A 26,672-nucleotide genomic window follows, 5' to 3' on the forward strand; every position below is an offset into this window, starting at 1 on the left:
CACTCGCTCGTACAACGCCCACCGAACATTATTCGTACCTTACACGCAGCGAGAGGGAGAGAGGGAGAGAGGAAAAGACGTGGGATGGCGGTGGGTGGTGCGAGCACCGTTGCTCCAGACCGACCTTGTCAACCAACCCACGGGAGAGACAGACCAAAAGACTCAACGCCGGGATCAGGGTCAGAGCCCATGGCTACGGCCGGGCTCGCTGTCCGAGGCCAGTCAGGTACCTATATACCTCCTCTGAAGCCATTCCGAAATGTTTACTTTACATCTTGTCGTTGCTGCTGGTGCTGGTGCTGGTGCTGGTGCTCGACTCAACACGAGAAGGATGGAGGCGGCTGATATGGACGTCGCCTCCAGCGTGCGCATTGCGATGCGCCGATCAATATGACCTTCACCAAGAGATCGTGGAGGAGCAGCCCCATGGCCATCTCCAGAAAACCCCGGCCACGAGTCTCACTTGACAGCGATTTACATCACCCGGTGAGCAGGGCAGAGTCGGCAACGACCGGTAGTGTGCTGCTGCTGGCTGGCGGTGCGGTACAGACACGCCACGGCTCCTTCACACAACCTTACCAAAAACCAGGGACCGACGGGAGTGGACGAGGAACAAGGTCCCGGGCAATCCGTCCGCTGAGGAATGGAATGCCACAAATGCCCTCTTTCTGACTGACATTCGATGCGCTCTATGCCTATCCTCCGTCCGACAACCAACGGGCCAACGGCCCAGCCAGGCCAGGCCTCCGTCCGCCGTCCGTCCACTCATTGGGCCGTTCTGTCTCTCCCGTCCAGCCATGGCAAGACATTGGCCCATAGTCCAGTCACCTCGACTAGCTCTCTCTCGCTCTCTGCCTGCCCGTCTGCTTTTGGAGGGGTCTTGGCATTGTTCTCGGTCTTGGATGTCTCTTCTTTTCTTATTCCACTTCTGCCTCGCAGGAGAGTGTGGGAGAGAGAGAGAGCAGACGGGACGGGCAAGCGTTCGTTCCTCTTCCTTTCTTCTGCCCTTCGTCTTCCTCCCCCCGTCGCGGCTCCACGACTTTTTATTAGTCGCTTCCTTTTTAACCCTCACCAATCGCCACATCTTTGCGCGACCCAGCAACACGGTCCTCAAGTCCGAGTCCTTCCCGCTCACACATTCACGTTTCGCCTGCGGCGTGCCTTGTATTCTTTCTTTCTTCCCCGCCGTCCCCAGCAGGAAAGCAAATTGGCTGCAAAACCATGGCGGGCAGACGTGGATCATCAGGGCCCTTGCATTGGAGATTTGAATCTTGCCAAACGGGTGAAGAGAGATCCTCCCATGGCGTCTGCAACAGGGAAGAAGCCGAGTGCAAAAAACGGGGCCGCGGCGCGTAACGTCTGCTTGGAGCCAGGAAGAGCACGCGCAGACGCAGCAGACAAGAGGACCTGGACAGGAGGGACAGTCTTTGGAGGGGAGGGGCATTTCACTTTCACCCTCTCTTCTGAAGAGAGAGGGGAGACAGGAAAGCAAAAGAAGAAAAAAAAAGTACTCGAGGCTCATGGCTCACGGCTCGTGGCCCAAGGTGCTGCTCTTCTGCTGCTGCTGCTGTCTTTCCCTGCACACTGCGCACAATGCTGCTGGGATGACCCCTGCTAGCTCAATTGCTCACATGGACGCTAGACCAAGACTGATCAAGCCGTGACGGACTGCGTCCTCCAAGGTGAGAGGGGAGTCAGGTACCTGAGCTTGTGCCAAGTGACTGCGACGACCACGGGATACTTGGCCTGGCGGTGTACAGTACCGCCTCGTTAAAACCGTTGTCCGCCGTGTGCAGTTTTCAGCAAGCGTGAAGAGAGAAAGAAGCAAAGACAAGAGTGGTGGCCGGCGTTCGGTGCAGATGGGGGAGAACAGACGTTGTGGTATTAGGCTCATCCACAGTTATCCATCTCAATATGGACAATCGCAATGAGACGGGACGAAGGTAACGGGGACGAAGGGAAAAACAACAGGGCACGCACGGGTGCACAGGCACCTTGCGAGTTCCCAGACCGAGTTGGAGACATGGTCCAGTGCATAGAGTTGGGGCTCGGAAGACAGGCTGTTGCTTGACACTGTCCACATTTCACGTCTGACTTCCTTGACCGAAGCAGTGCAGCAAAACAATCACAGGTAAATTGATGCCAACGCAACTCGCGACGCTGCCAGCTTCGACGAGTGGAGGGCGGTCCTCATCTGCTTGCCAACTTACACCACTGCAAGGTATGTGGGGATGTATCCGTCGTATGTGCCCCCGTCAGGAAGCATACACTTTACATATTGATCTATCCCACGACCGGGGCCCCAATAAACGTTATTCGAGGCCCGGCGACCGAGACCTTATCTCGCTTTCACCACGACTCTGAGGAAGAGAGAGAAAGTTCCGATGGAAGCTGGGGGCATGGTAAGGCACGGTACGCTCCCCCAAAAAGACCCCGTTTCGATCGACGGGCGACGTTTTGGCACGCCTTGTTGCCTGTCATGCCAAACCTGCTTCGCCTTGCCTTGCCTCGCTGGGCACCTTATCTCGGGGTGTAGTGTAAACACCCAACGCCTCGCCTCTTGTTGCAAGACACACCCAACGGTAGAGTAGCATCGACGAGATACAAGTTGGCCACCGGGCTCTCTACCCGCAGCTGGCGGTAAGTAATCTCGCGGTGTAGGTAGCCTTCTTCCCCGACTATCGCGCCAGCCAGACCCGGCACAGGCTTGTTAGCCGTTTCCACTTGCTCAGGATTGCCAGTCACCCAGTGTAACGATGCCGAAAGCAACACACACAATGTCCTGGGGCAATCAGGAACGTCTGAGGGGGTCGAAGAAATGCTGGCAATCATCTGAACTCGGGCCCATGCCATGGCGCAACATCCTGCAAAAAACTCTCTCCCTCAATGAGGTGCTCTATATCAATGCATCACGCAGCGCGGCCGAGGCAATCGGCAAGGCCTTGCTTGATTCTTACATGGACGTCTGTCTCTGTATCTACTCGTCGATTAGAATCCATCTGGAAGGTCAGCAAAAAGTGACTACAAAGAGGGGACAGCGAAGGCGCTTGCCACGTTGGTTGGTTCGTGTCCCATACTCCCATCGGATTGTCGCCGGGAGCTGGTGTCAAGTCGCGCCCCGCCGCCAGCAAAGAGAAAGGTGAAGTAACTTCCCAGAGAAATAAGCAGGGAAGGGTACCTCGGACTGGCAGCAACCTTACGAAGTAGACGCGGGAGCTGTCTTAGGTAATGACGCAGAGTGCCCAAGGACCCAAAGGGCCGCCGGTCGACGCCAACAGGGCCAACCCAACGGGCCCCAGCTCGAAAGGAGGAAGACGAAGGGAAACAGGGTGATGGCAGGTCCGACGTCAAACGGGGCGAGATCTACCCTCGATTCGCATCTCCTCCTCCCACCGTCTTGCATACTACTTGACTAGTAAATTGGCCTCTCCAACGCCGTCATCAAGGTGGCTGGCTGTCAAGTCGAGGAACAAGCGATGTTTCTTCTACCGTGATAATTTCTTCTGCCCAGACTGCCAATCCTCGCGACCACGGGTGGAGAGGGAAACTACGGAGGTTTTCTGCTCCTTTACGGCCTCTGACATTGGCAGCGGCTGCATACGAACGATACATATTTCGGATTATTATTACCCTGGGCAGTTTTGTCTGGCTGCCTGTCTGTCTGGCTTCTGCAGACTGCATATTCGTCCCTCCCGCACTCTGCCTTTGTACCCCCCTGGTGAGCAAGTCGTCCAAGGTACAAAGGCGCAAAAAGCCAGCTGCTTGCTGCGCTGCAGACTTGCAGAGGATCTCCAGCTAATCCCAGGTAGCTCCCTCCCAACTGGCCACACCATCCCGTGCCCCCCGACTCGATCACGCCTACACTACACACCCGACCAATCCAATCACACGTCGAGATGTTGGAAAACCAGAGTCGGGACTTGCCTGACCCTGACGGTGGTGACTGAGGTGCTCGACTGTGACTCTCTGAGGGTAGGTGGATGGTCGAGAGGGTCCGCCTCAGCTGCTGCCTCACTCTAATTGTGCAGTCACAGGCTGCTGGTTATTACATCACTCTGCTGCCGTTGGTCACCTTACACGCCACACAAGCAGCACACTTACACGCCCTGCCTCTCTCCTCCGCCAGTCTGTCTGCAGCACCATATCACCATCAATCAGTGTGCGTCCAAACAACAGCAATGACTATACCAGGCCCATCAGACGCTTGGAACTTAACTCTCGAGGGTTCGTCGCCCTTCCACGGCTGGGAATCAGCATCTGGTGTCTGCTCTTGTCAGGCCGTTGTCGAGCAGCAGCCATGACTGGTTGAACGGCCCCCATTAAGGTTACGTCCCAGACTCGTCTCGTTCCAGCCGCGTCAAGATGCACGATGCCCGTCCTGACCACCACCACCACCACCACCACCCACTCCGGATCCGAATCTCCTTGAGGTCTCTGACTAAAGAAACGGGTTCAACTCATCACCCAGAGCCAGGCAATGTGCCCTCTCTGCTGGACTATGATGCGGATGCCTGGAAGGCGGCTCGTCACCCCCACTGCTCTTAGCTACCAACGACACCTTGGGTCGACTAACAACGAGGTCGACCAAACAATCTTGTCGGATTGCTACCGCACAACCCGTTTGTACAAGCGGCCGACGAGTCAGCGCCAGGGCTGCAAGATGATGCGATGGCAGAACGACCGCCTTGGGGTTCATTCTGCCATCCACACGCCGGTCGCGAGTAACAGAGTTGTCCACTGCCCTACGCTCGCATCACTCTATGCCGGGCTCTTTCTGCGTCCTTGACTCCATCCCACACTTCTGCCAGTCCGCATATGTGTCGCAGACGTGCCGCACCTTGCACCAGCTGGCGGCGCTGCACGCCCAAAACACACCACACTGACAGAAGCCGGAAGATGCTGGCAAGAGGCAGAGACAAGACAGGACAGGAAGACAGACATCAGGCACACGCACGCACACACACATCCACACACGGGCTTCATCAGATTGTCCCAGCCTGCCCCACTGCTCGCCGCGTACCTTTGCCGCCAAAATAGCACACCCGTTTCAAATGTGGGTGGCCCATGACTGTGGACGGGGGCCCTGAACAGCGGCTAGTCCAGATTATCTCGCCGCCCTCTTCGACGTCGTCCTTACTGCGTGTGCCTGGGATGGCATGTTTTTGGATTGTTTCTGCATGGCCTGCTGGCAATCATTGTCAAATTCAATATCACAGCCCTCTGTTTCTTACGCCCACTGCCACCATGTGTGCAAGGACACGGGGAACAAGGCGCGGCAATTCGATTCTGAGTGCCGCCAGCCGGCGACGCTGACTGTCCGGTCGATAGTCACACTTGGAGGGGGCTGCGAGGTGGAAGGGGCGGAAACTCCTGGCGTGCATATGGCAGACAACCAGACTCGGTCAACTCGATCGCCTCACTAGTACAAGGCCCAGTCGTGCGTACTACGCCGCCGCTGCTTTCTCAGCCCAGCAAGGGTCAGCAACACCATCGCCCAGATACTTGGTCCGGTAGTCAGCTTGATCGATAAAGCTGCCATACGGGAGCTGAGCCCCTGGGTCGGTCGTGCCAGCTGTGCTCTCATCAAAAGATTCGCACTCTCGACTAAGCCAAAGTACCTTCCTTGGCCGTTGTCTTTATTTGTTGTGCGCAAATGACCGCCCTTGGGTGCCATTGGTCATTGGCCCGTCGCCAGTGATCATCGCCGGGGTCCAGTTGACTCCGGTCGGCTCGGCCGGTCAGATTGCCTGCAATTTGGGCCTATCTGGTTGCACAGTTGCTCGTCAAGAACGTCGGCCTGGATATGTGCTACAATCGACTCCCTCCTCCCAGCAGAACGAGGTTCTCGGAGGTCGCCAGGAAAAGCAAATACGTGGAAGCCCAAAAGAGAACATCTGCGCAGGTCTGGCGCCTTAGCACCAAGACATGTGCACACCAGCCCCCGCTCCCACACCCGAGTGGCTGACAGGGGCACGGGGTTCAAAGAAACACGGTGCTGGCAGCGAACATGAGGAGGGAAACGAACAAGACATTGGACCGCGCGATGCTGGCAGATGTCCTCCCCCAGGACCGCCGCCCACAAGGCATATGCGAACTGAAGCTGCCTGTAACCAGCTTGTTAGAGGCGGCTGCGCGGGGATCATCTGGTCGTCGCAGTTCGTCGCCGTAGGCACTGGCAGATCTGCTGGTACCTGCATTGCGACGAGCGTCCGACTGTGAGACGATGTCTCTCCACTGACAGGCGACCATTTGGAAGAGGCAGGCGAAACGGCTTCAAGCAAGGCCAACGCAACACAACGCAGACCAACCCACCCTCTTGTTTCCCCAGCCGTTGTCTTCCGCTGGGGGATCCCTTGCGTGGACCTCCTCTCAAGTTCCTTCAGGTCGCCCCTTTTTTTCCCTTTGCCTGCACTCATCTTGGGAACAGATGCAGACGGTGCCGTTGAGCGCTTTGGAGGTCTCTGTGCCATCTGCAGGCATGTACTAAGTAGTAGGGCCTTTCACAGTGAGATACACACAAAAGACGGACGAAAGCAGCAGTTGGACAATTTAGGTTTACGCCTTCGTCCCGCTTGAACGGCACGGGCGAGGGTCATGCAGCTAACGCACTCGAGCGTATTTATCTTGTCCCACGACTCACTCTCAAGGTCGAAACGGCTGCTCCAGCCTAGGACCTTGAAGGCTTCTGAAGCCTACGGGCAGTAAGCCAACAATCCACTTCCCCTCCATGATCTGCGCGCCCTTTCAAAGTTTCGAACTGCCAGTGCGGGAGCTAGCTTCGCACGGGAAGAAGTTGATACGGCAAGGCATGAAGATAATGAAGAAGATGGAAGAGAACAGTACAACAAGAAAAGACCGAATGACCTGTTGTCTGTAGTCCGCAATCACCTGGCCTCATTGGGGTGCATCATGGCGTGAGTTTGGGCTTTGTCATACCGGTAAACAACGATTCGCAAGGCATGGCGTCATGAAATGAGACCCGTATCTGATGTCGACGGTACCGCGAGGCGAAATCGAGATGCGGATGGGCTAGTTCTCGCCTCCTCAGCCAGCCGCGCACGCCGGTCTGGAGGGCTGTCTTCAGAGCTCTTGGGGTGTGATGAACCTGAAGACTTGAACAAAGAGGATCGCGGTACAGACGGCAGCTCTTTTGATACAGTCAACGACGTCTGATCGTCGCACTCAAATCGACGACCCGGGTAACCAGGGGGGCCAGACCCCCCATGGTGGTGGGTCAGGGCCACTCCAGGTTCCATGTCCAGTTTTCCCTCCTCGTCGCCCTGATGTGAGTGAGCTTCAACGACGGGCTTTCTCATTCTCAACGACAAACCGCATGGCTGAGTGAGGAGAGCTTGCGCGTATCATATACACCTTCAAGCTCACTAACAAGACAGCTAAATCGAAGACGCATTGCTTCATATCAAAAACGTCGAGGCAACTTTTTTGACAAGGTACATGGAGGAACAGGGCATCATGCCCCCTGAGGATCACACTGGAAGGTGACGGAAGCGTCTGCGTGTCGCTGGGACGGTGCCCATCCGCGAACAAGGCCAGACCCTGGACGGGTGGCTCGAGAAACGGCAATGATTGGCTCGAATCTCGGTAGGCGGCACTGGGCTGTCTTCGTCTCATTTTGTCGGTCTCTCCCTCTCTCTCTCTTTTCGCCATGTATTTTCTGCCCAGCCCCGAAAAGACGGTGGCTTTTGCTGACCCTTACCGGCCGCCATCAAGCCATTGTGTGGCCACGTTCAATTCAGGTCGAGCCGAAGTCCACGACGATATTGGGGCCCGGTTTGACAGCAAACCGCAAACGGTCACGGACTGATGTGTTGGCTGAAATGGAAAGAAGGGGACGACCGCGATGGGTGTCGGAGGACTGTCGTTCGAAGATCTTGCATCTCGCATAATGCAGGTTTTTTCTTTACGGATTTCATGGCGGACGAGTTGTCATGGGGGTTGGTTATGCGGGAAGGAATTTCACTCTGTGAGAGGGGGACCTGCTGGCTGTCTTCTGGAAGGCATAAGGAATGGGCGAGGGAAGCTCAAGCGCGGCTCTCATTCCCCCCACATCCAGCCCGATGGCAACTCGTGTTCAGCCTCCTTCTGGCTTGCGATGGATATAGCACTGCGAGTGGTTCAACCTCGTGACCACCAAGACTCGTTCGGAAGACGATATTGCGTTCTAGGCCTGATGATGGGATTCTCCATCCGACGCCGCAGGAATCGCGAGAGTCTGAGGGTTCTCGATTACAGCGAGGTATTGTGTGTGCAAGAACCCGGTATATGCACAGTGGGAAGAGCAAGAAGAAGGGCGGCTTGTCAAATGGGGTCGCGGCAGCCATGGAGTCCCCCTGCTCACTAGTTTTGTCGTGGACAGGGGTGGGTGGGCAGCAAGCGGCGGACCGCGGTCGAGGGAAAGGACGTGCTGGCGCTGGTGAGGCGCTGATCGACGACGGACGAGGCTCCCGGGCAAGAGGGACGCGGCCAACTGACGGCCCTGTAGCTCTTAGCCCGCAGCCCGTAGCCGCGGGCGAACTGTGTTTGGTGCTGGGTTGACGGGAAGATCTTTGTCTCTGCAGCGTCGTCGATATATGAAGGCTCGCGTGAGGATGGGTTCAATGGAGGTTTTCCTTTGGGCGAGGGGAGCGAGGTTGGCAGGGGGGCTTGTGGAGAGAGAGATGTTTCCCAGCTGGCCTGTCGGTCTGAACCTTTGGGGGCGAGAGTTCCATCAGAACCGCTGTCGGCTGCCACCATCAAAGGTATCTTACAGACAGAGATCTCTGTTCCCCCTTTGGCGAGATGAGATTGGGCGACCCTTTGGGGGAACCGGCGACGACGAACGAGCGCTGTTCATGGTGCCCGTCGCTGTGCTGCGCTGCTTGCTGCTTGGCTCTTGGGGTGGGGAGTGCACAGACAAGCAGCTGCAGGGCATCCCCAAAGGGGGGAGACGTCTCTTGGGGTCACGCCAATGAGCTTGGCTCCCCCGACGGGTACGGAGCTGTGGTGCTGTCTGCTGCGTGGGAAATGGGGGGAGGGAGGGCAGACGAGAGTTTCACCATGTACTATGTTGTCGTGTACATCTGACATTTACAGCAAGCGCATCCATAGCAGTTTGTTGTCTTTGGTGGTATATCTTGCCACCAAGACAGGTTTCCGGATACACTCTCGTCCAAGGCGAGAAGAAGGACGAGGAAGAAAGAGGAACAGGGCAAGGGGCGTTGACAAGTGTTGATGGATGCTGGTGCTGCTGCTGCCCTCTGTCTCTGGTGTAGGGTGCGGGCCAGTTTGGCTGGCGTCTGTAAGTGGGTGTCGTCAAGGAATCCCCTGGGATCTGCAGAACATGGGAGGAGGGGGGTCATTCCGTATCTGTCGTGCTGCAACGCCAGGATGACAAGGGTGTTGGTCGACTTTGCCGCCACGGATGTTGAGAGGTGTGGTGCTTGTTCTCTGTGGGACGGGGGTTTTACCAGGGTCCATTCACATCAATTGAGGAGGATGAGAGAGGGCCCACGAGGGAGGAGGCTTCAGGAGCCGAGGAGGGCGAGACGTGACGGAGAGAGAGAGAGAGAGAGAGAGTTGTTTGCACGAGTTGTTGGCGATGTGAGTCGTCGGTCGAACAAGTAGAAGAAGAGTGTGGTCTTCTTTCGTGGCCTTGCCATGCTGGTCCGTCACCCACCTAGTGGCGATCGATGCTGACCGTCTGCCCAAAAGTCACGGCTACTTACTCGAGGTCCCCTACGTGACCTTGCCTGGCCTTGCGCTCCCGACTACGACTAGTTGTGCCATGGATGCGCATGCTGCCTTACCTTAAGGCGTCTTAGCTCAGCTTCATCGAGTACCGATACGCCTTGGAGGCGCTGAGGGAGGGCACCCACGACTCGCGGGTACGTATCTTTCTTGGAGAAAGAGAAAGAAGAGAGAGAGAGAGGCAGAGAGGACGGTGATTCTTTGGTGCCCCAGCCAGCCCAGCCCAGCCCAAAACCCCCAATCCCAAGTCTCCAAGTCCCCAATCCCCAAGCAAAGCCAAAGCCGGTGCACGCGCTCCACCTCGTTCCTTTTCGGCAGGTGAAGGAGACAATCCCAGCTTCGGCGCGGATCAACGTCGGGTTGCCTTTGACGACATGCGATAGCGATAGTCGACGAGCTTCCCCTCGTGACCAGATAGCTCCCAGATCCCCGACTTGCAAAGAAAACGAAAAGAGCAGACGACGAGGCAGACCAGCAGCGTTCCGTCTCTGCAATCGATCCGTGTTTCCCTTGTCCTGCCAAACCCTAAATGCTCCCGGTTACATCTTATTTGTGCCGAAGCATTCCCAGACCGAACACCGCCAACCCCACCATCGCCATCGCCATCGCCAGAATCACCGTGCTGCGACCCCTCCAACCACGAACCCGTTTCTCGACCACCTCCCGCACAATGGCTCCTCCCCAAGCTGCCCTCGACTTTGTCGACTTTGTCAACGCCTCTCCCACTCGTAAGAATTGCATCCCACCCCACAGACAGCCGCAGCTCACACTCCCCGCCTCCAGCCTACCACGCCTGCGCGACCGCTTCGAAACTCCTCGAGAAGGCCGGCTTCACAAAGATCAAGGAGCGCGATTCCTGGAACTCGACCCTCCGTCCCGGCGGCAAATACTACCTCACCCGCAATGGCTCCTCCATCGTCGCCTTCGCCATCGGCAAGAAGTGGAAGCCCGGCAACCCCGTCGCCATGATTGGCGCCCACACCGACTCGCCCTGCCTGCGCATCAAGCCCGTCTCCAAGAAGAACAACGTCGGTTTCCTGCAGGTCGGCGTCGAGACCTACGGAGGCGGCATCTGGCACAGCTGGTTCGACCGCGACCTCTCCATCGCCGGCCGCGTGCTTGTCAAGGACGGCGAGGGCAACTTCGTCCAGAAGCTGATCAAGGTCGACAAGCCCCTGCTGCGCATCCCCACGCTGGCCATCCACCTCGATCGCAGCTCCAACTTCGACCCCAACAAGGAGAGCGAGCTGTTCCCCATCGCCGGCTTGGCGACCGCGGAGCTGAACAAGGGCGCCGCCAAGCCCGAGGACACGGACGACTCCCAGGAGGACTTCAAGCCCCTCAAGGCCATGACGGAACGCCACCACCCGCACATCCTGGACGTCATCGCCGCCCACGCCGAGGTCGAGCCCGAGGCCGTCGTCGACTTTGAGCTCGTCCTCTACGACATCCAAAAGTCCTGCCTGGGCGGCCTGAACGACGAGTTCATCTTCTCCGCCCGCCTGGACAACCTCAACATGACGTACTGCTCCGTCGAGGGGCTCATCGCCTCCGTCAAGGACGCAAACGTCCTCGACAACGACACCACCATCCGCCTGGTGACGTGCTTCGACCACGAGGAGATCGGCTCCACCTCCGCCCACGGCGCCAACTCGAACCTCCTGCCCGCCGTCCTGCGCCGCCTCGCCTCCCTGCCCGGCAGCCGCGACACCGCCTCGGACGGCTCGTACGTCGCCGTCTCCTCCCACGACGGCGGCGACTACGAGTCCACCGCCTACGAGCAGACCCTCTCCCGCTCCTTCCTCGTCTCCGCCGACATGGCCCACTCCGTCCACCCCAACTACGCCGGCAAGTACGAGTCCTCCCACCAGCCCGCCATGAACGGCGGCACCGTCATCAAGGTCAACGCCAACCAGCGCTACGCGACAAACTCCCCGGGCATCGTCCTGCTGCAGGAGTGCGCGCGCCTCGCCGGCGTCCCGCTGCAGCTCTTCGTCGTCCGCAACGACTCGCCCTGCGGCAGCACCATCGGCCCCATGCTGAGCGCCAAGCTCGGCGTCCGCACGCTCGACCTGGGCAACCCGCAGCTCAGCATGCACTCCATCCGCGAGACGGGCGGCAGCGCCGACGTCGAGCACGCTATTAAGCTGTTTGAGAGCTTTTACGAGCGGTTCGGAGAGCTGGAGGAGAAGATTCTCGTGGATTAGGTTTGCTGGTGTGCTGATGTGTAAGAATTTAGTGGCGTTGCGGCGGCGTGGTGTTGGTTGTGAGAATACAAGTTTATTTTGAACATTTGAATGTGCTTTGGTCGTCTGACTTTGATGTGAAGATGACCCCGGAGATGTGCTCGATGTTGGCGATTACATTTCGTCCTGCCAATTACGTCGCTTTTTATGAATTTGTGATGGCGACCTTTTCATCTGGACATTATTGATGAATATGATTTGAACAACTCCCCTGAATTAGGTCTCCAGATCGGAAACGACAGCTTCACCTCCTTTTGCTCCTGCCTCCATCAGCTTTCATCTCATCTCTGCTCTGCTCACGTCTATTTAAATCGCTTCTTTTCAGACGATCAGCTACAACTCTTCCGACTACACGTCGGAAACAGAGGTGGAGGCATCTTCACTTCTACAATATTTGCTGAAATCTGCAGACCAAGTCTCACTTAACTCAACAATACTTCAGAGAGTCACGACGGCTTCACTTCCTTTAGCTCTTCCCTCTGTCAACTTTCATCCCACCTCTTCAATCCTCACGTCTACTTAAATCAGCCCCGTCTCGAGGCTTGAGCGACCATTCTTCTGACTACACATTTAACTCATACACAGGGGTGGAGGCGTCTTCACTTCACAACACGAGTATATCAGCACCCTTTCATTCTAATCTCTCCTCATCAAGTCGAGGTCAAAGTCTTAACTCAAATTTGAACGTCCAAATTTGACTTTGCTCGACGATTTTCACCACCAAGCCCCCGCTTCACTCAGTGGTAAGTCATCCTTCGATCCAACCTGCAAATGCGATTGCTCTTGCCCCCCCTGAGATAATTCATATTCCCATCTGAAACTACATACATACTGAACTTCTTTCCGATATCTCAGACGTCTATTTCACTAAACTAATCTGGGAGCTTAGGTTTCATCTCAGCGCCTACGGCTGCACTCAAAGAACATCACCAACATTCAACAATCTCAACACCCCTGGCTGATCAATCCGTTCTATATTTTACTTGGCTGGCAACTTTTCGACTCATTTTACCGAACTCTCCTCACTTTCTTCTCAAAGTAATCAATCAGGTGGTGTTTAGACCTGAGAGTCCCGCCAGGCACCGAAAAGAGCAGGCACGACGCGACTTTTCAACAGCGCCTTCCCTTCTTGTTCTCAGCGACGACTGAGCCCCCATTTAAGTCTGACCCCGCCTGAGGCTTTTCTTCAAACTTCAACTCAAGCCTCGACATCAACTCGGACCTCTCACATTGCCGATTTGGGAGCCACGTTCGACAGATATCACGTCGAGGCTTCACCAGAGCAACTCCGACTCTGCGACATCATTTCGAATCCGAGATACTTCAGGTCGAACGTTTCGTCACTGCTCATTCTGAGCCCAAATCTCGAGATCTCCATATCGACAACAAGATTCACGCGTCAGAGAGCAGAGCCGCAGCTTCCGAGAACGGCCCAGGGGAACCAAAGCTCGTCCCACTCGACTTACCATCTCGTCTCCTGCAAATCGTGTTCTTGCCCACCGCGTCCGAAAACCTACCCTGACCATCTCAACAGCCACCAGGACCAGGTTTTCTGATCGAACAGGTTCTGACACCGCAATTCTCTTTTCGGGAAGAAAGATGGTCGAGCAGATCATCTAAACTATCACTGAATTCATCGGAACGTCGATCATCCACCAGAGCTTCATCTATTGCAACATCTCAACATCTCAACTTCCTTACTTGCGCACCTTTCTTCACCATATATCTGCAACATAACCAGATTCTCACCATTACCGGTATGTTCCAGCCTTTGTCCCAAACTCCTCTTGGTCAAAGAACTAACACTTCTTCACAGCCACAAGAACCGCCAAGATGTGCCAGAGCGGTTATTACTACTACAAGTGCACCCACCACGAGGTCGTCAGCTTCCCCTGTGACAAGAACCGTTGCCGTCACCTCCTTGAGCCGTTCCACACCTACCTCCACGACCAGCTCTGCCACGACTGCGCCGAGCTTGGTCGCCAGAAACGACAGGAGCGCTGCCGCCGCGAGAGCTGCCTTGACCAGCAGCCCCCGTCCCGCCCCGCGTCCCAGATGCAGATGCATGGCCAGCAGCAGAGCACCCAGGGACAGGGATCAGCTCAGGCCCAGCAGTCCCAGGACCCTCAGTCCTCTTCTCCCGAAAGCAAGGGTACTATTCGCCCCCTCGAGACCAACAAGCTCGCCAACATGGACTGCCGTCTTGAGGGCACCTTGGGCCTCACCCCCAGCGATGTCTACCGTTTCTACCGCCACTTGCGCATGTAAAGGGGAGCTGAGATGAGTTGAGCAGTGAAGATTCAGGGTGGGAAGAAATTCTTGACGCTATGGGGTAACGTTGCGAGGGGTGGCATATGATATCAGCGCGGTGTAGCGGTTGAGGGTAGAGGGCGTTTTGGTGTTGGGACAGGAACAGCGCTTTCATCTGGAGAGACTTGCTTTACAGATCATTAGTGAAATGACATTCACGTTTTTGGACCAATGCTAGTCTGATGTCTTTGAAGTAATGTGTGGTCTTGTTGAAATCACTTATGTTGAGAAACCATTGACCATACAGCAAAACACAGCAAAAAATACAATACAATACAATACATCACATTGAAAAATACAACACGAAATCCCACAAAACACATTATTGAACACAACACAATACACCACAGGGTACAGTACAATACACTACACTACAAAATACAATACAATACACGACAAAATACAATACGATACACTACAAAATACAATACAATACAAATACGTGTATTGATTGCTCCTGACTCATCAACGCGGGTAAGTGTAAGTTTTCTCCGGGAGATGTGCAGATCCTCGCTGGGATGTGGTATGGAAACATCGTCGGAGAACAGTAATATGCCGATTCCTGAGTGTGGACCTATGTTCAACCGCATGGAGTTATTCAGAAAAACCCAACACCATGACATGGTTGAGATGAAGTTGACGATCCGACTTGGCGGCTGCAAGACTGGTTCGTGGAGAGCAGGGGAAATTGTTAGTGCAGCGACCAAGAACCACGAACAGGGATCTACGGCGCTGAGCGTCCCCAGCTGAGCTCTGACAGCTCTGCCTGCCCCGTGCTCCAGCTCTCAGCTCTGCACCGCACGTGGAGTCCCAGAGTCTAGAACGCCCCTAACGACAAGGCCAGATGGCCAACTCTTTTTTTCCGCCCGAACGTCATCAACCCGAGTGTCCTGCTCCTCATTCCATTTGCGCCAGACGACCTCCTCCCCAAACATGGTCCAACTCTGAGTCTTTCAACGTCCAATCCTGCAGACGAGCCCGCCACGCAACCCTACGACCCGTCTCGATTCAACTGATCCCGCCGCCAAGACGCTCCAGCTCCGCCAGCCATGGCTCCCTCCCCCTTTGACACCGCGAAGCTCACCCTCGACTACCTCCCCTACGCCTGCGAGTTCGACCCCCAAGATGCCAACAGGCTGCTCGTCGGAGGCGGCGGCGGCGCCAACAGGTCCGGCGTCGCCAACAAGATCGTGCGCACCCATCCCTGCCGTCCCGGCCCCCCAGACAGAATGCGACTGACACTTGCGAAAAGACAGTGATCGACACCTCGGCAAAGGACGAGCTGCGCATCGCCGGCGAGGCCGACCTCAGCCGCAACGAGGACAGCGTCATGACCCTCGCCGTCGGCCCCAAGAAGGGACGCACCTCCCACGTCTACGCCGGCATCAACTCGAGCCCCGCCGACGTCGAGAAGGGCAAGAACGAGCACTTCCGCGTCTTCGGCGTTGAGCAGAGCAAGGCGCGTCTCTCCGTCGGTGCTAACAGCCCGAGCGTGAACCTCGCCGAGCTCTCACGCACCGCCCTCTTCGCCCCCGCCGAGAACGACAAGGACGCCTACCAGCGCCTGCTGAGGCTGTCCGCGCCCTTTGGCGAGAAGCACCAGCTGGGCGCCGTGGCCACTGGCCTGGCGAAGCAGTCGCAGATCTCGCTGTTCGAGGTGTCGGCCGCTTCTGGGGCCGCCGTGAAGCCGAGGGGCACGCTGGAGATTTCGAGGGAGGCGATGGATCTGGATGTGATTCAGACCGGAGACGAGACGTTCCAGGTAGCCTTCTGCGATGAGCGCGACCTCTTCGTTGTGAACGTCACCAAGAACAGCGTTGATGGGCCGCACCTGGCATTCACCATCAAGGAGGACGGCGCCGGTGTCACGCCCATCTTCAGGTCGATTCGGTACTTGTCGCCAAACTTCATCATGGCAGGCTGCAACCTTCCGAAGCGCACTGGCGTGGTTCTCCTGGGCATCCGGCTGCCGATGAAGGAGGATGAGAAGGGCCGTCTGGCTGCGTCAGCCAAGCTGCCAAAGACAGTGACGCAGGCGACTACCATTGCCGTGCGGAACCTGAATCCGGCGTCAACGCCCGAGGCCAAGCTCGGCAACACGCAATTCGTCGTCGCCGTGGCAGGTCAAGACCGCTCCGTCTCGCTCTTCACAGTTGAGCACAAGTCTCTCTCGAACCTCGAGCTCCTCACCAACCTCGAACGCCTGACGACGTTGAAGGAGGTCCACCCTCTGAACATCACCAACGTCGCCCTGTCCCACTTCGTCCCGCCCAAGACGACCGCCCGTCCTCAGTACCTCAAGCTCGCCAGCATCTCCATGAAGAACACCGTCGTCGTGCACTCGATCCTGCTCAAGAAGTTCACCGACAGGGAAGTTCCCCTTCGCAAGGGCGGCCCGCCCAGGCCCCAGCGCTACGCCGTCGCTCTGCAACCCAAGAGATACGGCACCAAGGCTACCATCACGCTCGCCACCGTTATCGTCCTCGTCTTGGCCGTCCTCTTCCAGATCGGTCTCGAGTCGGCAGGTGTCGTGAGCCCGCGTTTCCTCGCCAAGACGAGCCCTCTGGCCAACCCCAACACCCCCAACGAGTTCCTCTCAACGCTCATTGGCGAGGTCCACGCGCTTCAGGGAGACCCGATCGTCATCCGCGAGGACGCCGTCACCCCTACCCACCCCGAGGAGAACCCTGTCCCGAGGTTCCAGGCCGCCGTCCACGATGAGGCAGTGTACGGCCCCGCGGTCAGCTGGGACGATCTCTCGGCGCAGCAGAAGAAGCTCTGGAAGGAGAAGCTTTCCAAGGCGGGACACTGGACGCAGAACATGGGCGAGAGTGTGTTCAAGGGCATTCTGTTCGGTGAGCTGGCCGGTGCTGTGAGACAGGCTGTCGCCGGTCAAGTATGAGACGCATGGGTGTATGGATATATATAGAGTATTTTACGATCATGTCATTGCTAGGACTGCCTATGGGCACTACGATTTTAATGCAGAACTGTACTATGAACTTTGACTTGGTTTTAGACGCGACGCCATTGATGCTTGTGGTGCGTTTTTGCTATGCGAGGCCCCAAGTGCTATATACATGCGTAAACATACTTCTGAGTTATAAGCGCAGAGTGGTTGAACGTGCAAACGGAATAGTCTAGATACCACTCCAAGCCAATGGAGGCACATCGTCACTGACCGTCGAAATGTGTTGAGCGGTGCCACCACCACGTTGCCCGCCACTGTCGTCTGGCGTGTATGTCTATTATACTCTGACTTTGATAAAATGCTTGCAAATAGCGGCACAACGAAATCATCAGAGCAAAGGCTTAGGTCATGGGGTAGGAGGCGGCGATAGCCCTTTTTCAAAAATGCTGAGACATTTGGCGAAAGAGTCTTGGCCTTTCCATTTGTATCTATCTTGACCATTGCGAGGCGTCCATCATCCACGTCTGGTGAGTATCCAGAACGGTATTTAAGACATGAGGTATCTCTGGCATCAGACAACTCAATGACGGTTTCATTAGGTGTTTATCGATGCAGCGCAATGTCTTATGAACAAGATCATCGTATTGTTGAGCTTTTCCCATACACGTCGATACTGACATTGCTTTGTGAGAATAATTTAGTTATTTTGAACGAATATATCGTTTTGTAAGTACTCCCTCACAAACTTCTTGCACAGGCGGTGCCCGGGAACCTCCGAAGCCCAGGCTTTTGGCCATGGTCATGGAGGAGACGTGCAAATCTCGCTGGCAAGCCCCGAACCTGTGTGTATTTAAGGCGTCAGGCCTCCCTTCTTGTTCTGAAGACAGGCGCGCAATGTGAGCGTTTTGGTATAGGTTTCCTTTTTTCATCGAAAAGATCCAGGTTTGCATGATCCTGGCTACTTTCATTGAGGGATCTTGTATACTCCGCGGGGATGCTTGACTGTTGCTTGTATATCTGCCACGACAATGCCATCGTCATTTCCCATCATTTGCGGCGGATACTTATTCACGGCGCGTATTTGGATGGTGATTGAGGTTGCCGAAACTCGAGAAAAGGCTGACATATCGAATTAGATCTGGGTACAAAGCTATTCTCACGCCCTACGTCGTAGATTCAACGAACGGAACAGGCCACTGCGAGATTGCTGTCTTCTCCGTTTGCAGCATGACTAGATGTCTGAAAGAAATAGCAGAGGCATAGGCAGGGGTCAGCCCGTCGATGGTTACCAAGATACGTACTATAACGAGCATTCGACGCACTCAGTTCTTTAAATCTGTTTCTTGATAAGAGTCTTCTGAGTACTTTTCTGTCCTTGCAGCCCACAGCAATGTGATTGACGTAGTGGATTAGATCCAGGATACACTGAGGAGCCTCACAACACTAATTACCTCTTCATTCCGAATCACGCGTAATTATAGCATCTCTGGACTTGGTCGTCTCCGTTGATTGTCGTCGCTCTCTGAGATATGTCTTAAGAATACGCAAAGTATTCAACAATCGTGCGAGGGAGGCTTCACGACTTCGTACGTATGGGATGTCGTCATGAAGCTTTAATAAAGACCTTCCATACAATTGGTGTCGTTTGCATGCACACAATGGGTCTGGCGCATGGATTGCTTGGTTTGGAATATTAAACATTCGGCGCCTCGGTCATCTTTATATGTATCCAAGCCAGGGACAGAAGCCCTCGTAGCAAGCCACAGGCCTGACTTGCCAAAGGAACTTAGAATGCTTTCGCGATAGCAGCCAGGGAAGCTTCTCTAAGCACCCAATCAGACCTGGCTTGTGACTTGGCTGGCTTTCAACGATGATGTTACCATCAAATTTGTTTGTCCTGTGGAAGTGCGCATGTTGAAAACCTAGTGATCGACGAAAGCCACCTTCATCCTCGTCCGTCAAGCCCATCTGCGGGGTATACCTGGGCTGTTTACATCAGAGAGTTGCTCAAAGTGACATCGATGCTGAGATATCGTGATACAGTGCCTCTTATTGGACACCCTCCACTTTTCTGCGTGGGATGACCACTTCATGCTTTCTGTCTGCCTCCTCTCTGTCAAGACATCTTCGTCGTACTTGTTTAAATACTTTCTGCTTTGTGTCAGACCACTGTGGTGAGTGCGCTAATGATTTGACTGATTTGACTGATTTGACTGATTTGACTGATTTGACTGATTTGACTGATTTGACTGATTTGACTGATTTGAATAGTGGCTTGACTGAACCAAATCGGCTAGGCAAATGAAAAACCGATGTGATTAGCTCAGTTAATCGAGTTGGGAACACTTCCCGCTGTATATCACGATCTCGAGATTGGACCGTCATGCTTTCATTGATCATTAAGAGTCGTATCATTCGCAGAGCTAAGCTCTACGGAGTGTTGCTGTTCAAACCAGAAATCTGCTCATGTGTGTATCATGCGCGCTTCTAACCAAAAAAACGAACCAAAGAAATGTAGCTAGACGGAATTATGCACCTTTGAAATGCCTCAAAAATCACGTCAATCACCTAAGAAACATGTCTCGACCTGCCCTTGTCCGTCGTCTCGCTCATAGCACTCTCCACGCTGGCCTGCGACTCCTTCCTCTCCTCGGCCCTCTCAGTCTTGTTCTCAAAAGCGAGGCCGGGGTGTCCAAGACACAGCGAGAATACGGCAAGCACAATCAACCTGAAATCATTGTCAGCATGCCGAATAACCTGAAGACAACAGGCAAACTTACACTCCCTCCAAGCCGATAAACAGCCCCTCGTCCGTAACCTTCGTCGAGTTGGAGTATCCCTCGCTCAGCTCATCGACACGGTAGGAGCACCGCGCAAGGATGAGCGCGACAGCCAGCGCCAGGAACCCGAAGAAGATCTTCTCCCGCTGCGTGAGCTTGCGCGTGTAGCTCGACCGCGTGTAACGGATCATGTAGTCGGCGAAGACGGCGCAGAAGACGACGATCACGACGACCTGGATGACGAGGCCGCCCATGGCCAGGTTGACGCCCAGGTCCGAGTCGCCCTTGGAGTCGGTGCTGATGGCGCCGCCGGCGGCCTGGATCACCAGGCACGACACGTCCAGCGCGATGAAGACCCAGTAGAGTGCCTTGGGGGGCAGGCGTGCGAGTTCGGGCCCGAGGTGGGTGATGCTGGTGGAATGCAACAGGCTCGAGTCAGCGGACGAAGTTGTCTCTCGGTTATGGCGTTCTGACACCAGCATGCTTTCTTTTGGCATCGCAAGATTGCGATCGCGTGTAAGGGGTAGGTTCGCCCAGATCCAGCCCCAGGAAAAAGCAAACGTCGCCGAAATGACAGTGACGACCCGAAAACAAGGTGGACAAACAGGAAAACTTACGCTTTGGAAAGGGTCACGTAGATGGCGGCGGTGTACCAGACGGGACCGCTGGTGATGAAGACGATTTGCAGCATGAAGGGGACGAAGGCGAAGGGGTTGTGGTAGAGCATGATGCGGCCGATGTAGCCGACGATCTCGCTGAGGCAGCCGAGGACCATGAAGGTCATGAACCAGTAGGAGCGCCAGCGGATGCCGAGGAAGATGTGGACGAGGCCGGCGATGCCGTATAGGGCGAGGAAGAGGGCGTTGACGGCGATGTTCGGGCGGTACCTGTACAGGCTGTAGTGGATGTCGCAGATTTCGAGGGTGCAGTTTGCGTCGGGGCCGAAGACGACGACGTACGGCGGGAGAGGCGGCGGTGGTCCGGCCATTTTGGTGATGGGTTTGCTTCGTTTGGACGAGTGTGAGATGAAGACGGGACGGCTTCGAGAAGGGCGGGAGGCGGGAAGGGCTTCTTCTATGGGGATCGCGGCTGGGAGATGTGATTTGTCTTGGATGCCGGCTATCGTGCTCGGGCCTTGGATACTGAGAGGAACAAGCAAGCGTGTCGATACAGTCAGGACCGGAAAGGGGCCACGCTATATACATACAAGATTGTCACAGGGAGGGAATATTGGATTAGAGTCCGGAACACGATGGGGGCGTTCACACATAGACGGATCGCGGAATCCAGGTACGGAGGAGACACTCGTCATCACTAGGCGCATTAAAGGGCCCCCAAGGCTCGCATTCTCTTCGATGATTCAGATAGGCTCGTGGCTCGATGAGCAGCAACGCCAATCATGTCGGAGCTGGTGGGCGGTGCAGCCGTCAGCCGGGGGTGTGTGACAGAGACAGTTCACCTTCCCGGCCGATGTGAAAGAGGCTGAAGCAGACGATCCGCCTGACGGCAGTGAGCTGAAAAGGGATGCATTCTGCGCTCGCAGCTAGCTGGGCAGCACAACCTTCGTCTGGATGGCGAACCGAAGAAACGTGCGTAGGGCGAGAGAGATCGGCCGTTAAGGATGGGACGGCGTCTGTCTTGGCTGCTAAGCGAGTGCGGAAGCGGGGCCGGGACGGACATGTCAGATGCGAATGGAAGAGGAATGCTGCGTGGCTGCGTGCGTGCGAACAGGGAGAGAAAGGAAGCTGTGGTCTGTGCGAGCGAGTGCGAAAGGGCGGGCCGCGTCAAAAGCGTCCATTTTAGGCAACGTGGAATCCGTCGGTGAGGAACAGCCAATTAGCTGGGACGAGGGACGGCTTGAGATGACGACGGGCTGATAAGTCGGAGGAAAGTTGGGACGGTTGGGCTGGGTTTGGATGATGTGTCGTGCTGCAGGCTGACTGGGGGCTGTAGGGCTGGGCACAACCGGGGCGTTGGAATCTCGACACGAGATGAAGGTGTCATTGATCTGAGGCTCATCCCACCATGGTGCATGCATGATACGACATCAAAGTATTGGTGGTGATGGCCATGCCAAGGGTTCTGCCTGTGAAGTGGAAGAAGCTGTCGCAATCGCACCGACTGTTGCCATGGACGGGTGCGTGGCTCTGCTCAAATGCCAAGGCGGATTTAGGCGCTGGACGATTCGGGCACGCTGTCTTAAATCTTGCTAGAGGGCTAACTCAAGCCGACCGCTGGAACGAGGGCGTCACGTCTGGTGTGCCCGCGCGCAATGCCGCCGAATCGGGACAGCGCGTTGAGGGGTCTAGACCGACGGTTGATCGTTTCCTCCGCGTCCTTTGACGGAGCTGCTTTCGGGCCGGCACAGCGGCGAGATCGGCGACACATCTCGATCCTGCATTTGATGGTGCGAGGTCAATGACATGCCGGTCATGTGCCGGTGATCCGAAGCTGTGAGATCCAAGTCCGTGTGTGGGGCCGCCACTCGGCGCCGGAGGCCGGGCCCCGGAGTTCGGGGCAGCCACCGGAGACCTTGTCATGCAATCTGCGATTACACCTCTCAGTGACCACGTGCACTCAAGATACGTATTCTTAGAATCGTTTCGAGCGAAGCTTGATCTGTTTCTATGCGGTAAGCATATTCAGGAGATGGGACGAACTGGGCCGAGTCATGCGGCCTCTTTCTCTGAAACAACACGGACAGGCCATATTACAGAAGTTGCGATTCAGCTACGTACATATCAGCAGGCGGCTTCAGTATTGGTAAGAGAGCATCATTAATTATTATCGGTAGGTACGAGGAATGATCGTCAACCCGCTCGGTGAAATATAGGTGCGTGAGAATAGAACGGTTGTGCACATCTATTTTAAAGTTGCATGCTCTCTGGATTCGGCAATTATGTGGGCGAGGCCACGAACTAATCATCTCAGCCCGAATTCAGACGACAAGAGCACTCTACTACAGACGATGTCTATCTTTGGCTTCTACGATGTTCGTCTGATTTGGCTGTGGGCCGTGGAGTTTCCGCAGCCCTGTCGGCCTGATCCGAGTCTATCTCAAACATACCCACAAAGACCCATGATGCTCAGTGACAGAAATTCATTTTTGGATGATGAGGCTGGAAGAGGAAGGAGGGGATGGCCACATCGAGTTGATGGATTGCAAAGACCCCATTTGGCACTCTTTCGACCGCCCGTTGGGTATGATGCTCACAGGCATGCGCTGGAACTTGGTGTCCACGGTTTCGACGTTCCATATCCGCAAAGTGTCACGGCGTTTCTTGCTCATACGGGCAATCGGTCTGGAGTCCCATCGTTGCTGATACTGACGATGCCGTCCCGTCTGAGAAACCAGGCTTTGATGTACATGGCAGCCACGTCGATGCTTCCCGTCTGTTGATGACAGCGTAGCCACCAGGTGTAATACTAGTCTGGCATTGAACATGTGAGACGTCGCAGTCTGCAAAAGCAAAAAAGGACTGCGCGTCACCTAGAAGGCCACCTTCAGACACTCTGTCGTGTCATTTTGACTGATGTCCATGGTTCGTTGTACAGTCTCGACGTATGAGCTCGCAGACGATCATAAGAGATTCTCCATCAGTTGGGCAGCACTGGTCGGCAAGTCGACTGCTCAGACATACCGTGATGAGAGAGAAACACAGCAGAACGGCGACCGCTCCCGTGCGTCGTCTGGAAATGACGACAAAAAGAAAGCAAGAAGATTGCCCTGGTCCGTGAACGTCCTTCTCCATCCCAAGAGTTTGCCCAGATGAGATCTGCGCCTCACAGCCTCGAAAACTGGATGCCTCAGACTTTTCGTAACTGACGGACATGACCGTCAAATTCCGATCACCATCAAACGACGTCCGCCCGCACGCCTACCCGCAGGCCGGCCCACGACAGAAAGGGTGCAAGTCCAGGAGTAACGCGGTGCGGTCGCCAGCGCACCAAGCCGCTCGGGAGGCCGCATCAGACCTGACCCGTGCCGTCGTGACGTATTTCGTAAGTGTATAGTAGCTCCGCCAGAACGACCCCGTCGAGAAACCAACACCCAACGGCGGCGTCACCGTCGTCGATCATGCAATCGTCCCGCGTCTCCGCGATCCGACTCGTACGCATTGTGGTACAATATCCTCCGATACCCCACGAGTCGAATCATGTTCCGGATCCAGCCTGTCGGTCGTCATTTCGTCGTCGCCGTTCCATCTGCCCTTTCCAGAGACAATCAAGCCCGTGGCGGTTTGGGATGTCCCAGCATCCAAGAGGATGCCAAAATTCTTCCGAAATGAGACGGGCAATGCTGCGCCCTCTCTAGTCCTCCATGAGGATCCCGCGGGGCATCGTCCTCAGCCCTTTCGAAATCCCAGAGAGCCACAAAAGAGAGAAAAAATCCATCGCCTTCCTTTTCAGGATCTGAGACGGCATGACCCCAGCTCGAGGTGTAGAGTGCTTGCTTGACCGCGGGTCCCTTTCATATCGTTTCGGTCCCCCATCCCGGGGCCTCATCATCCCTCGGTGAACTCAAAAAAAGAACAGGATGGGTAGGTGGTGGATTGTTTGTCGGTGGGGAGTTATGCAAGCGCGGTGACGCCGTTCATAACTCGATCCCCGTTGGGCGGGGGGCCGCCGTTTCACCCAAATTGATCTCAGGTCGGGCGCCCAATCAGAGGCCGCCGTTCGTCCCAATTGTAATCTCCCGAAAGTCCCTCAGTTGTCCAATGCTCAGATGCCCGCCAAGACCCGTGCCGCGCTAGTCCCAGGGGTATTCGTCTCTTTCGCAGGGGTTCGGATGACAGTCGTCCAAAGGTGGCGGTCGGGTACGTGGGTGATTCGGTGTCGGTGTCGTCTTGTGGGTGGGAACACTGCCCAACGGCGAAAAGTGTGAGTTGCACTCTGCTGTCGAAGTCCGGGGAAGATCGCTGTAGGGGCGATCATGTTACCTCACTTGAGGGAATCGGGCGTTGGAAGAAAGAATCCCTTTCCAGGAGCCAGAGCCAAGTTTGTTGGCTACTTGAAATTTCACGTTGCGAAGAATGTCACCGATATCTTGTTACACCAAACCGCATCGTCGTTAAAGCCAGGCTCGTCTGGTTGGCCGAGATCTCCTCCGGCGTCTTCCAACGCCAGAAGTATCACTCGCGCCACCGAGAACAGACCCCAAATACAATTAGAAGATTAGATACAAATGGTATTTGCCATTCCGTTAAGATGATACATGTACAAAGAGAAGACGGGCCTCTTTTTACATATGTCTCGTCTCTACTACTCCAGCAAAAGACCCGCCAAATAGTTGTTCGTTAAATGCCGTAGCCGTGATGGCTTCCTTTAGAATTGTCCCAGGGAAAGGATTTAAGCGAAAACGTAGGCGGCAACACCGGCGAAGGCGGCGAGAGCGACGGAGCCGCTCAGGCCGGAAGCGCCAGCAGTGACGGGGGTCTTGGTAGGGGGAACAGAGCTGATTTGCGTGTTAGTGATGCTATTCTCAAGAAACTTGATATCAGGATAACTCACGTAGTGCCGTTGCCGCCAGTGGGGACACCGGGGATGGTAGCAGAGGGCTTCTGGCCGGTGGCGGTAGCGCAGGGGACAGAGACGGTCTCGTAGATGACGGTAGGGACAACGGTGGTGACGGAGGTAGAGATGGTCTTAACGGAGACGCCGGGGCAGACGGGGGCGGCCGGGCTGGACACCAGGGTGGCGGGGACGGAGACGGAGGGCAGAGCAGCGCCGGTGGTGACGGCGGGAGGCTTGCCGGTGGTGGCGGGCTTGGAGGGAACAGCCGCGGGGACGGTGCCGTTGTTGGCGGGGGGAGGGACAACGACAACGGGGGGCTGGGTGGCAGAGGGCTTGGCGCCAGTCTCGGTGACGGGGCAGATGGTGGTGCCGATGGCCTTGGTCTCGGTGACGACGACGGTAGAGCCGGCGGGGCAGTTGGTGACCGTGGGGGCGCAAGAGGTGATGGTCTTGACGTTGGTCTGGTAGACGGTGGAGGTGGTCACGGGGACGACGCTGGAGGAGACGACGGTGCTGCGGGCAGGGCAGTTGGTGACGGTGGGCGCGCAAGAAGTGACGGTGAAGTACTGGGTGGAGAAGACGGTGGAAGCAGGCTCCTGGGCCATGACGGCACCAGCGAGAGCAGCGGCGGCGATGGAGTACTTCATTTTGAATGTAGTTGAAGGGGGTTGGTTAAATTCGTAAAGACGAAGATAGTGTTGGTTGGTTGATTAAGAGAGTGTTGTTTAAGCTGAGAGCTTGGTAAAGAATGGACGACCGAAGTCAAAGTTGAGTCAAAAGCTGATGCTTGAGATTGATGAGGCTTGTTTGGCTGGAGAGGGAAAGAAGAAGACGACCGAGGTGAACGGGGAGGACGGCGGCATATTAATAGGCCATGTTGGACAAGTCCTTGATGGGATCGACCCCGGGCCCCTCTCTTCTGTGTGTGCTAAGGTTGGCTTGACTTGTCGAAAGAGAGAGAGAGAGAGAGTCAGCTTCCCTCCCGCCTCTCTCCGCTCTTGTTCGCTCGGCACCGTCTGTCTGCAGCAGTCCCTGTGCCTGTGAGAGGACCACAGAGGAGGAGTGACATGACATGGAGCGAGCACACAGCCCGTGGGAAATTACACAACGCCTGCTAACGTCCAGCCCCATGAACGCTAATCCAGGGGGTTTGGTGGAGGTTGG

At 55.7% G+C, this 26,672-nt stretch overlaps 5 protein-coding genes across 5 annotated transcripts; 3 read left to right on the forward strand and 2 right to left on the reverse strand.

The window, feature by feature from the left end:
* Positions 1–10,417: 10,417 nt before the first annotated feature.
* Positions 10,418–11,954, forward strand: dapA-3 (Aspartyl aminopeptidase; the record flags this gene model as incomplete). Its single annotated transcript, XM_036638328.1, has 2 exons — positions 10,418–10,475; positions 10,531–11,954. The coding sequence occupies 2 exons, from the start codon at positions 10,418–10,420 to the stop codon at positions 11,952–11,954; spliced, it is 1,482 nt and encodes a 493-aa protein (XP_036496992.1).
* Positions 11,955–13,826: 1,872 nt separating this feature from the next.
* CGCS363_v006480 (uncharacterized protein) lies at positions 13,827–14,261 on the forward strand (the record flags this gene model as incomplete). The annotated part of the gene is made up of 1 exon (XM_036638329.1): positions 13,827–14,261. The coding sequence occupies one exon, from the start codon at positions 13,827–13,829 to the stop codon at positions 14,259–14,261; it is 435 nt and encodes a 144-aa protein (XP_036496011.1).
* A 1,091-nt stretch (positions 14,262–15,352) lies between these two features.
* Positions 15,353–17,205, forward strand: CGCS363_v006481 (uncharacterized protein; the record flags this gene model as incomplete). Its single annotated transcript, XM_036638330.1, has 2 exons — positions 15,353–15,493; positions 15,556–17,205. The coding sequence occupies 2 exons, from the start codon at positions 15,353–15,355 to the stop codon at positions 17,203–17,205; spliced, it is 1,791 nt and encodes a 596-aa protein (XP_036496012.1).
* Positions 17,206–19,782: 2,577 nt separating this feature from the next.
* On the reverse strand, positions 19,783–20,982 carry RSB1-4 (Sphingoid long-chain base transporter RSB1; the record flags this gene model as incomplete). Its single annotated transcript, XM_036638331.1, has 3 exons — positions 19,783–19,942; positions 19,995–20,405; positions 20,612–20,982. 3 exons carry the CDS (start codon positions 20,980–20,982, stop codon positions 19,783–19,785), a joined length of 942 nt encoding a protein of 313 aa, XP_036496013.1.
* A 4,361-nt stretch (positions 20,983–25,343) lies between these two features.
* Positions 25,344–26,155, reverse strand: CGCS363_v006483 (uncharacterized protein; the record flags this gene model as incomplete). The annotated part of the gene is made up of 2 exons (XM_036638332.1): positions 25,344–25,449; positions 25,506–26,155. The coding sequence occupies 2 exons, from the start codon at positions 26,153–26,155 to the stop codon at positions 25,344–25,346; spliced, it is 756 nt and encodes a 251-aa protein (XP_036496350.1).
* Positions 26,156–26,672: the final 517 nt, after the last annotated feature.

This window comes from Colletotrichum siamense (genome assembly GCF_013390195.1).
Source record: "Colletotrichum siamense strain Cg363 chromosome Unknown KSG_Cg363_contig04, whole genome shotgun sequence".
In the NCBI taxonomy this organism is placed as follows: domain Eukaryota; kingdom Fungi; phylum Ascomycota; class Sordariomycetes; order Glomerellales; family Glomerellaceae; genus Colletotrichum; species Colletotrichum siamense.